Here is a 12,696-nt window from a genome sequence, read left to right as displayed (position 1 = left end):
TGATAATGAGGAAATTTTTACTGGGTCTGAGTATAAAATTAGTCGATATGGTTTGCGTGAAAGAGTTAGTACGAAACCTAGTGTGCCCTATATGTTTGCATCCAAACAGCTTGAGTATTTACTGAAACAGAACGTAATGGCTTTGCGTGCAAATTGAATGTTGAGTGTGAGAACTGCCCTGATCTAGAAATATTTAGTTACACTTCCAAAAAAATTGATGGTTCGAAGTCATTCGACGTAAACCGCAGGATCGTGAAATCATTCATGACTATTGGTGAAGGTTATGGGTCCTTAGAAAAGTTTTAGCTTGGTTACCTTGAACCTAGACAGTATGAGCAGCAAAACATATTCATCTCATTTCTGCGGAAGTTTCAAAGTCATCTGTATTTATGGGCGGGGATAATCTGAAAAAAGCTAGGGCTCGAGTGCGTGAATCGTATAAGGATATGGATGCCACAATCACGGATGACACAGTTGTTGACATTGGTGTCAGCTTCGACGGTTCATGGCACAAAAGAGGCCACACATCCAACTATGGTGTTGGTGTTGTAATAGAACTTTCAAACTGGTCTCGTCATCGACTACTGTGTCCTATCGAAGTATTGCCAAGTGTGTGTGAATACAGCCACTGAACTCGGCGCAGAGTCACCTGAATTCGATATTTGGTATGAAGCCATAAAGAAGATTGTTACAAAAAATTACAGTGGCTCTTCCCTGCGATGGAAACCAAGGCCGCAGAAATATTATGGAAACGATCATTAGACTATAAACTGAGATATCGCCACTATCGTTTCTGATGGGGATGCCGCAGTTTTTTCCCACCTACAAAATCTGAAAGTGTACGGTGAAGATGTACCCATCGTTAAAAGAAGAATGTGTCAACCATATTGCCAAGCGACTTGGGACTGGCTTACGAAATGTTGTAAAAACATGTAAAGCACAAGGGTATCACACTAGGTGGAAGGCGGTTCGGTAGCCTAAAACAATCAACAATAGTAAAGTTGACAAAATATTACCAGAACTCAATTCTTCGGAATCAAGATAGTGTTGAAAACATGAGGCAAGACATATTAGCAACTTTACACCACTGTGTGTCTTCTGACAGTGAAAACAGGCACACTAAATGTCCTCAAGGTGACAATAGCTGGTGTTTCTACAATCGTGCTCTCGCAAAAGGCGAAACTCCAGGGCCCCATGCAAGAAATCTGGGTACTGCAATATCACCATTGGTACTGAAACACATATTTCCTGTATACCAAAGACTCATATCAAGAGAACTGTTAGAAAGATGCCAGAAGGGACGAACTCAAAATGCGAATGAGAGTCTCCATAGTTGTATTTGGAAAAAGTGTCCTAAGACAAGGAACGTTTCGAAGCGAATCGTGGACTGTGCAGTTGCTGAAGCTGTATCTGAATACAATTATGGAAACACAATACAAAGTACTTGATGGGAGCTGCTGGTGTGTCTCCAGGAAGACTTTCAATGAAAATAATAAGGGCAAGAGACAAAAGAAGAGTATTGCAGGCGAAGAAGAGACTGTGTGCAAAGTACATAAAACACCGCCGACAGCTAAAGGTGAGAAAATTGAAAAATGAAGAAACCCTAAAGGAAAAAAGAAGGTGTAAACTTATGGAGCTGGGACTGTTTTAGGAGTACAAAGCATCAAAAGGTATAAAATTACCTGTTTCTTGTTATTGTTTACAGTATTTATATGACAAAAAGCTACATACTATGTTTTTGCTGTTTTCCGGATATAATATTTTACCTGTTTTATCAAATAGTTTACAGCATAACTTTTTTATTTTTTAACTTACAGAGTTTCAAACTTTGCACAATTGTTCTTAGATACAATATGCACAAACTGTAGTATGTGAAATAAATTTTGTTAATATATGTGTCATTTATGATATATTTACTTTTTGTTACAGAAAAATAAAATCGAAAATAAAACTATTTATTTTAAATATGTTACTATGATTTAATCCTATTACTGATACTACAGTTTTATAGGGATCATATTAAGCTTTCATTAAAAAAAAATAATTTTTAAAATATCTCTACTAGAAGAACAGTTATCCTGCAAAACTAAATTTATAGTGTTTTTTATTCCGCAAACCCCCCCTTAGGGGTGGGGGGGGGTGGTGTGGGTGGGGTTATGTGAATTTTCTTGTATAAATTAGTTATAGACTAACTTTTAAAAGTCCAATCATGTATAAAAACCAAAGTATTAACATATTTTTATTTTTGGGTAAATGGCCCCCTTAACTAAAATCACTAACATATATTTGATAGAAATCATAATATCCAATAATATGTGATCAAACTAAAATGTTGGTATTTGCTTTGGACCACTTTTAGCAGGTATTGACAACTGACCAGAAAATGCTGAAATGAGCCATCCTAGTGAAAGTATTGGTTTATAATGTTGTATTAATTGATGTTTTAAAACCTTGAATGCCAATATTTATTTCTATTTGAAACAATCTACTGTAGATGTCCCTAACAGTATACATGAGACCCTGGTATTGTAAGGGTTTACATTTGTTCATTACCAAATACAATATACTTTTGAATTTGTTATTACTAGGTTTTTTTAAATTTTTAATCTTTTATAAATATTTTTCCAAGGCAAATGCAGGTCTCTCCTGTCCAATTTAAAAAATATGTACACACAACTATATGATTTTTATTCTTAAGCAGTCCTATGATAAATTTAATAACACAGTTTATGTGTAAAACAGTACTTACAAAGGTTAGACATACAGGTCTGTGGACACTGGTGCTGATAACAATCAAACAACTGATAACATAGTGCTATTCTCACTATCATCATTAGATTAGTCTGAAGTGGCTACATCATGAGTCAGCTGAATTGTTTCACTGGCCCTAAGATCACATTAACATTCAACTGAATCATATTAGTTATAATAAATTTCATAAACATTTTTAGTGTATATTTCCACGAGTGGATTATAACTGTTCTTTACTCTATATCTCATTTATTTGAATTACTAACATTTTAGTGCTAGGTTACCTTTTTTATGTGCGAGTTTACCTCACCCTCATCTACATAGCAAGTAATAGGGTAATTTATTGCCTAGCTATATCCATGGGGTATGTTAAAAATAAAAGTAATTTTCATATTAAAAGAAAAAATTTATTTATTTGTCTACATGAATTTTTTCACCTTTAAATAGTTTCAATTAGATATCATGCACTTGGGCCAGCGTCTCTTACAATCCTTGAAACATTTCTCAAAGTCAATCTTTGGCATAGCTTTTGCCTTAAACTCTTTCAGTGATGCACTTTTAATGTCTATGCTTATAAAACTATAGTCCTATAAGGTTCTCTTTATTTATGGAAATAAAAAAGTCACACAAATTCACGAACCAGCAATAAAGTGTGAGCAGGTGCATTGTTATGGTGCAAAAGACACAAATGGTTTTGCCGAAATCTCAAGATTGCTTCACGCCAACTGTGTTCAATAAACTTGCAGATAGTAATCCTTATTGACCTTGTGGCAAGAATTCATGATGCACTATGCCATTAAAACTGAAGAACACAGTGATCATAAACCGTCACATTCAACTGCACTTGTCGAGCCTTTTTTGGTCTAGGCAATCCAGAATGCCTCCACTGAGATGAATTGAGCCTTAGTTTTAACATCACATCTGTAAACCCATGTTTCATCACCTGTTATAACAAGTTCAAACTCAAACAATTTTGCTGCCACATGTTTCATATCCAAAACATATAAAAGAACTTCATACCATGAGCCAATTGATATGCCAACTAAAACAATTTCTTCCACTGGAGTGTCTAGAGCATTCGTAATCTCCAATGTTCTCATGCCATTATTCGTTAATCTTGATATAATGTAAACAAGAGTAAAAGATTTACCTTGGTGTATTTCATTATCATGTCCTCATTGCTTCTTCAGCCTTTATTCTGTTTATGTACTGGTCTCCAGAATGTACAGGTTTATTACGCTTCATTTAAAATTTGTATACAGATAATCAATCAATCCTAAGACAAATTTTAAGTTAGTGCCTTCAAATGACCTAAACACTATTTTTATTGCAGTAATTTCTTTAGAGCAGTGGAATTCAAAACAAAATAAATATTATACTTGGGTTTTTATATACACAATTTTACTATATTTTAAAGCCAAACAGAAAGATTTAAAACTTAAAATAAAAATGTTTTTAACTGAACCAACCCCAAAGAATTTGTTCTAAATATCTCAGTTATAATTTAACTGCATAGTATTCCATAAACACATAGTAATATGTCATTTTTTAAATATTTTTAATATAAAAATAGGTAATCTTATACAACATTATTAAAGGGCATTGCACCTGGATAACTGGTAATGAGTCTGTTATCTATTTTATCTAACAATGATTAACAAATTTCATATTTTTTCTTTGCTCTAAAAATAGAACATAACATAGGGATCATGAAGACTTCAAGCAGGCTTCAGATTTCAATACATCTCAATTAAATCAGTTTGCCTGTATTAGATATAATGACTTGACAAAGTGATGCAACCTGAGAAAGAATTTACATACACATATTTTGAACCAGTTTTAAATCATTCTTTAAAAGGGTTTATAAAAGGATAAATAAAACAATAACATTGATGGTATAGTACCTTTTATTTCAAAAACCCAAAAAGGGTAATAACAACAATAAATCAACTTTTTAACATTAATAACATTACAAAATGCTATAAAAATGACCTGTACATTAGTAAAATGTCTGTAAAAATATTTATACAGTTTATTTGAACATTTACAAACCTATTTTTACATTTTTTAATGTTTATGATTAAAAACACAGTGGAATGTGTATCTTTAGTTACACTTTATCTTATGCTGTAACAATCAAGTCTGGAGGTTTTACCTAGCAAACTTACATTAGTACTGCTCAACTCCTTTGGGTCTAGTTTTAAGATAAACATAAACAACAATAAAAAAGAAGATGACACCGATTGTAGGTAGAACAATGGAAAATACATTTTTCTTGTTCTCCAAGAAGTCCTTCTTCCTCTCCTTCCTTTGTTTTGCCGTTTCCTTTGTCTTACCTTTCAACTGTCTCATGATTTCTGAAACAGATTTGATTCAACCTGGTATAATATACAAACTACATTTTAATATTTAAAAAAAACAAGCAAAAGCACTAAATACAAGCAACGTAAATATTAACATAAGACTTGTGAAAAGGAGTGACTAACAACACTATACCAAACTTCCACATCAGTAGCAAATATTTTGAAATGTAATTTCTAAGTAAATGTTAAGATTTTATGAACTTTACTGATAAGTGAAATTTGTCTGCATATCAGATCCCAACCTTAACAAAATATGTCCAGGCAAAGCTAGTTAATATGAATGTTGAGTTTAGCTCCAGTTCACCTTCCTCTAAATGCAGCGTCTGGAATCTGATGCTGTTACAGACTTGACTCCCTTAATGACAAAAATTTCACTTGTACTATACAAAAATTATCACAAGAATAAGTATTTTGAAAGATATGAACTAAACTGTATACAGCATCTAAGTGATGTAGAGTGTATAATCAGTGGTGTTGCAACTTACCATGCTTCTATACATAAATCAGTAAAAAAAAAAAAATTACTACACAATATTGTCAAGTGAATAATGTTCTTTAACCCTTTGTTGGGCTTGTTTTAGCACAGGGTTTTCATGGTTTTCTATTATTATGATTTTAATGGTTTTTTAACTCTTATAAACTATTATTATGGTCCAGATTTAATGATAAATGACTTACAAACATAAAATAATACAAATCAAGTGGTTATTTTTATAGTAACACTAAAATAAAAAAAAAATAAAAAACAGGTGTTTCGGGTCTACCATATTTATACAAGAAAACACTAATCCTGTCGACTTCCATTCAAGCCAATGATCATTAATCTAACCAGCTTTATCACAGACTAGTGCCCTCATTTATGTCTACACCAGGTCGCAAAAATCCCTAATGTCAGGCACAAGAATGAAACTCGCAACTCCAAGCCCAACTCTATATCCATAAGTAGCATCCACCATGCAGCCATTCTAACTTGATGTATTGAAAGGTACAGATAGATAATTTAAAACATTGCGATGCTGATTCTATCAAGCATTTATGGTGCGTATCATTGTGTTACATAATTGTTCTGTCAAAGTAGGCAGATATATTAATACATTATATTAATGTATTAATAGTCATTTCTTTTACATTTTTAACAATTCACATCAGTGTTTTTTACTGACTGTTAGGCAAATTTGGTTTTACTTTTACCACTAATATTAAATAATTTGTAATTTCTGAAAAATTTATACATTTTTTAAAAACTTATAGGCCTATATTATTTTTTACTAAAATACGTTAACGCAATTTTTTGATGTATTGCTCATCTTTAACAGTCCTTTAATACAAAATGATTGGTTAGGAATGATTTAACTTTAATATATCTCTCATGACGACAAATTGATCTTTTATTCACAGGAAAAAAGGAAGGATGTTTTATTCAGTCTGTTGGCAGCGAGGGTACTCTCTTAACTTGAGCTTTTGCTCCATTAATCGAGTTTTAAGATCAACAAGCAACTGTGATCAGTGAATGACTGTAGATTGGAAAGTTATTGGTGCTTTTCCACACTCCAAGCATACGTCTGTTCTATTATCTGTGGGAGTTAAGATCCCTGTAATAAAATCTTATCCTCGGTCTGGATGGAATTTCAATAAAGTTAGTTGGAAGACTTTTTCATCTAAACTGGAAGATAGCATCCGTTTGCTTTCTCCTAACATACAAAATTACAATCGTTTGACAGGTCTTAATCTGTCTACAAAATGTTTGTTTTGGAACAAACACTTTAGAAGAGATAGAACAAAAGATTTAGAAGAGAATATATTCCAGATTGGAGTCAAGAATGTGAGGACCTTTATTGTGAGTTTAGTAAAACTTGAGAAGCTTACTCAGCTGATCTGCTCCAATTTCTCTATATTTTAGAAGAGAAAAGTGGGTATAAACTATAGAATCTTTGAACTGTACCCCCATAGCAGTCATAAAGTTTTGTCACTTTCGAAAAAAAAATCACCAGAGAATGGAACCAAGATAAAATTACATATGGTGCATGGGTAACTAATGATATAACACAGGTTTCAGTTACATTTCCCTTTTATAAATATGTAGAATATCTTGTAAAAAATCTTATAAAACTTCTTCCTCATTTGATTATAAAGGTATAACAAAGCCTCAATCAAAATATCTTAGAGTCCCTAAACGCACGTCTTAAGACAAGTGAAGTTGTATTATTGAAAACTTCTCATATGTTATCCAGCATGAAGTCCAGGGTTACCACTGTCAATCTTGTGTGTAATTTCATACGATTTGGAACATAATGTGAGTTCCTTTTATTATACTCAAAAAGTAGTAGCTCAATTTTTAAGTAAAAAATTTCCCCAAATTAAAGTGTACACTATTTTACTGATAGCTGCAGGACAAAATTAAAAAACTGAAAAAAATGTGTTATTGTTTCACCATTAGAAAAAATGTAATTTGAAAAAATATTAGTTGTTTTTTTGCATCAAGTCATGGAAAATCTCCCTGTGATGGAACAAGGGAAACAGTGAAACGTCTCCTAACATTGGTTAGGAAAGTTTGCAACTTGGCCCTGGCAACATAATCACAACTGTAGGCAAAACTTATCAGTTATGTCAGTTTAGAATATAAAAAAGAAAGCTTATCTACTTACAGGCACCAATTACAACAGAGTTTTTCACATGCTAAAACAATACCAGGTACTCAAGGTTTCCATTACTTTGCACTTAAGCATACACTGTAAGCTTACCACCATGTTGCAAATAACCAAATAAGTTATTTTTTTGTTACAATTTGCAAATACAGTGTTTAAGATTTTTGTATAGTTGATCAAAAATTCACGTTGAGCCTACCTCTATAATTCATTTACATTGCTTTGGAGCAACAAAAGACACTTCCCCTAGGTATTACTAATAATTTATGATTACTGTTTTCACTATAAGTAATATGTTAGACTACATTAAAATGTCTGCTTCTGTAAAAATATTTTGTTAGTGTAGTACTTAAAACCTTTTATCTTAATTAAATAAAGTTATTTCTTGTTTTATTAGCCTTTAGTTTTGTTAAAACTTTCAAATTTAAAACAATTGTACGATAAAGACTTTTAATTTCAAAAGTGTTTTTACCTGGTGAAGCACACAAAATTACATGAATTTTATTTTGTTTCATGATTTTTTGTAAATATGAATTTAAAAAACATATTAGATCATCACTCTACTTTTTTAAGACATTGCATTTATTATAAAACACCTTTTATGTCCCAGTTAAGGTATTAATAATAATTTTAGATTATTGTTTTTACTAAGAATAATATATTAATATATACATATTACTATTAGGTTACATTAAAATGTCTGCATCTGTAAAATATTGTGTTAGTGTTGTACTTAACCTTTTAATCTTAATTAATTAACTAAAGTTATTATTTGTTTTATTAGGCTTTAGTTTTGTTAAAACTTCCAAAGTTAAAACATTTGTATGATAAAGATTATTTATTTTAAAAAGTTGTAATTTTATAAAAAAGAAAAAACTACAAGATTTTAATTTTGTATGTGATTCTATGCTTTTTGTAGATATGAATTTTTTAACTTGATTATCACTCTACCTTTGTAAGATATTGTGATTGTAGTAAAACACCCGTTCTGTCCCTAAATACACTTAAGGAATTGGCAAAAATATATTTTTTGTCACATAAATAAAGATAGGTTTATATTTCTTCTGTAATCAGCACGCTGTTCTTGATGAGACATTTTATTCTTTACATTTACTCTTTAAATGATGAAGATATAATTTTTGTAATTTAAAGTACAAGCTCGTCTAGAGTTTTTGTCCGGAATATGTAAAAACACTTATTTTTTCCCAAACTTAGTGTTTGCTAAGAATGTAAAAATTTGGTAGGTACATATTTCCTTATTTATATGGCAGAATTAAAAATATAAAGTTTCTTCAAAATCTGAGATGGTGGGTGATATATATGATGTGGATGGATTGACCCAATGTAAATAGAAATAAACGCATTTTAAATTATAGAAAATAATACAACTTTTAAGCAGCATATTACTTATAATTACCTTATAGAGTAAACATGTCTGACAATATTTTAAAAATCTTCTTTTTTTAGGTTTAGATTTGTTAGATTACACTTGAAGGAAGAATAAGTAGAGTAGAATTCAAGGTTAGAGGGTATGATGTTCCCATGATGCTCAACTCTCAGTAAGGTAGACAATGTACGAGGTAGAAGCTGTATATTTGGCAAACAGGGCAACAGATCTCATGCCAATAGGTATTCTGAAGTTGACGCGTTCCAGAAGCTCAGGGCAGTTAAGTTCAGAATTGACAAGGTGGTACAAAAGGAGGATGTCCTGGGTAACAAGTCTGAGAACCTGTAGCCGAGTAGAGTACCAGCCAACTTAAAAAGCACTGTTGGATACTCTCAATTTCAGTCTTCAGGTAAATTTTCCTACCCTCTAATAAGTAGTCAAACAGGAGTGGAGTAACTTTTCAATGGAAAGTTATTACGATACACTTATCCACAAAAAGAGCCATACTATTCGCCTTGCACCACTGCAGAACAGAACCAGCGAAACCATATGACTCAAGCGTGCGATCTAGAAGATGATGGTGCACTCAATCAGATACCTTTGAAAATCGAGTTCTAAAGTGCACTGCAGACCTTCTGCAAATGCGTCAATAATGTGAATTTAGAAGATTGCTAGATTTGTTGACCTTGAATTTTATCTGGTTAGGGACCAGCTTTTCAAAGATTTCTCCAATACAGATAAAATGTCAATAGGCCTATAGTTCCGTGTGTCTTCCGTGGAACCTTTTGGCTTTGCCATTTAAAATAAATGAAATGAAATCGTTCTAATTGATAATTGATTCGGTTGTGATTGTAGCCGCTTATCATACTGCAGCCGTCTAGGTATCAGGATTGCCGTAATAAATCCTCTGGGTCATGGCAAAAGGTATATTTTCTTGCTGAATCAACCCTATTGCATTGCATTGCATTGTACAAAAGTAAATGAATTGGGTATGATTTCTGATGATATTCATATTTACATGCACCACATCCTTAATATGTAATAAGACTACATATATGTCTATATAAGACATACATACGATATAGATTATTTAGATGTGAAATGGTTTGAGCATGGAGAGGTGAGGAGTTTGAGGGGAAGTGTGGCCTGTTGGGATAAGGACAGCGGGACACAGGTGCAGCTGGTAGACTTGTAGCACTATTAGAGAAATCAGTATGATGCGCGTCTTTGCTTTCATTGTACTTTGTTAAAATAGCAATCTGGGGTACTGTTTCTCCATACATTTATAAACGTTGTACCTATATTATTTCATCAGTTTTTGTACAGTTTTCGATACCAAAGTACTTGTAGTGTCCATTTTAAGCAATGATAATTATGTTTTTAGAAACTCTCCTTTTGAAGCAGGCAGGACTGACTGTCTGCAATAATCAGATGAGCGGATCATGCATGTACTCAACAACATTTGTCCACTGCGCAATTAGGGTCCGTTTCACATCTAGGTAATCTATCTCTAATAGAAAGTAGCCTAAACTTTTTAGATTACAATTCTTACATTGAATAATTAGGCTATATGTCAAAATAATTTCCTCAAGAACAAGCCAAATTGTATTGTAATGGTATGTTACTAAATAAATGTTAACGCTCAAAATTCGAATATTATTCACAAAATTCAAACTTTCCAGTTTATTGATAAATAAATGAAACTTTAATTTTAACACTCATTGTTAAACCTGGCATCTGACTATTATTAACTGTATATACTCGGATTACGTACAGGCGTTCTAGATATGACGATTAACCTACAAAACTATAACATACTTTACTCCATAAATTAACTTCCAACGATTAACATTATTACTGTAAGTCAATATCAATTTTTAATTGGAAATACTATGTTCTAAATCGCCAAATACTACCTACAGGATTTGTCGATCAAGAATTTAACAGTAGATATATTACTGAATGTAAACTACAACACTGTCAAACAGCAAACAACCTTTATCTCACTCTCGCTGTCACTTCCACAGTGCACAGTGCCACATAAGCTGTCTGCTGCTCTGTTGGCGGTGAAAGTCAACACAATGTGGTAATTTACGTTTGTAAGTAGATTAACCAACAAAAATTGAAACATAGAGAACTTTTTAAACAATAGTTCCCAACGAGCAAAACATCGACTAATTAGAAAACAGTCCCCATTTACAAACTTAAACAAACGAAATAGGATAGTATTAACTTTACTTCACACTTCGTTTTTAGCTGTCCAAATACTTCTAATTTTTCTTTTTATTTTATGGATACTTCGTGTTTGTCTAATATCTGTCCATGAGCTCACCCTTACCTATGATTGTATTAGTTGCACAACAAATCATCTATCCAATGATATAAAGAAGGAAAAGGCGAGCGCTCGGTAACAATCAAGTTACGTGACGCAGTTCTAGCGTCGGACATAAGAAATAACTGAATTAATCTCCCGGACATCAGCATACCGGGAGATTACAGCATCATTGATTTAACTCCTGTGTAACTGGTACAATTAAAGCCACTAACCACCGCTTTATTAGCGGCTTAATTAAGGCCGATATTAGCCGTGGATAACTCTAGCAGTACAACCCTTTGTATTACAGAATTACAGTGGTATCGCGCGTATCGAATTAAAATGGGGCTACTCTGTTAACTCTTTTGTTTCGGGGGGGGAGGGGGTTTTATGTGCTAGGGTTTTTTCTGCACATGAGTTTATTAGCCATAGACAGTTAATTAGGAGAGGCAACGCTGTGCAGATGTTGGTGCGCGCATGAGCAGTGGGCTAGGGTACTGCAAAAGCACATTTTCAGCCCATCAGCTGTTCTTGTTCTTACTGAGATTATTTCGATCTGTACTGTTTTACAACTGGTTGACCAGGCTAAAGTTTGTGATTTATGTCAGAAAATCAAAGAATTTATTGACAACGGTAATTTCAAGAATCTACGTATGTCCATTATGAAATTAAAAGTCACGAGTATGTAAGTGTGAAATATTTATTTTCCTTGCAAGCCATATACCTGGAGTACGCTGAAATTACGACTTAGGTTATGTTGATGATCACAGCTACACACTTCGAAGGAGTTTCTGTTACTTCATCAAAGGAATCTCTAAGTGCCCATCCACTTCAACCCAGACAAAGTTCTAATTCTTGATTATAAATTTAAACGATTTCTTTTTTTTTATATAAAAGCCCTTATCAGGACAGATAGCACACGTTTGAAGTCTAATGTGGATCGCAACAAAGAAACTTGTTTGGTACCTTAGATATAATTCAAATAACTTTAAGTAAGTTGTTTGGGATTATTCTACTCCCTAATACTCATTACTTTCCTCAAAGCAAATAAATGCGCAACTCAATTTTTGTTGCACAAGTTGTTTAGATGGTTAACCTATGATCATTATTTTGGAGTTGCGGATTTTATATAGTGTATTGCAGGTTGGTAAAATATCAATATTTCTGATCGCCTCTTGTGTATGACAGCTGATTCTTCTGAGATCTAATACGAAATATTTTATACTAATTACTATA

General features: G+C 32.6%; 1 protein-coding gene across 2 annotated transcripts; it reads right to left on the bottom strand.

The window, feature by feature from the left end:
- Nucleotides 1–4,640: 4,640 nt before the first annotated feature.
- On the bottom strand, nucleotides 4,641–11,258 carry LOC124373560 (single-pass membrane and coiled-coil domain-containing protein 4 homolog). Of its 2 annotated transcripts, none has more exons than XM_046831923.1 (2): nucleotides 11,143–11,258; nucleotides 4,641–5,108 (listed from the first exon to the last, which is right to left on the bottom strand). In XM_046831923.1, the coding sequence occupies exon 2, from the start codon at nucleotides 5,101–5,103 to the stop codon at nucleotides 4,921–4,923; it is 183 nt and encodes a 60-aa protein (XP_046687879.1). In that variant the 5' UTR covers nucleotides 5,104–5,108; nucleotides 11,143–11,258; the 3' UTR covers nucleotides 4,641–4,920. The 2 variants fall into 2 exon arrangements, with proteins under 2 accessions (XP_046687879.1, XP_046687878.1); XM_046831922.1 differs by having other exon boundaries at nucleotides 11,067–11,222.
- Nucleotides 11,259–12,696: the final 1,438 nt, after the last annotated feature.

Source organism: Homalodisca vitripennis, unplaced genomic scaffold (assembly GCF_021130785.1).
Source record: "Homalodisca vitripennis isolate AUS2020 unplaced genomic scaffold, UT_GWSS_2.1 ScUCBcl_5897;HRSCAF=12850, whole genome shotgun sequence".
In the NCBI taxonomy this organism is placed as follows: Eukaryota; Metazoa; Arthropoda; class Insecta; order Hemiptera; family Cicadellidae; genus Homalodisca; species Homalodisca vitripennis.
This window is presented reverse-complemented; position numbering and strand designations above follow the sequence as displayed.

Coding starts and splice junctions, on each gene's coding strand:
- LOC124373560 (XM_046831923.1), bottom strand. CDS start 5,103: ATGAGACAGTTGAAAGGTAAGACAAAGGAAACGGCAAAACAAAGGAAG.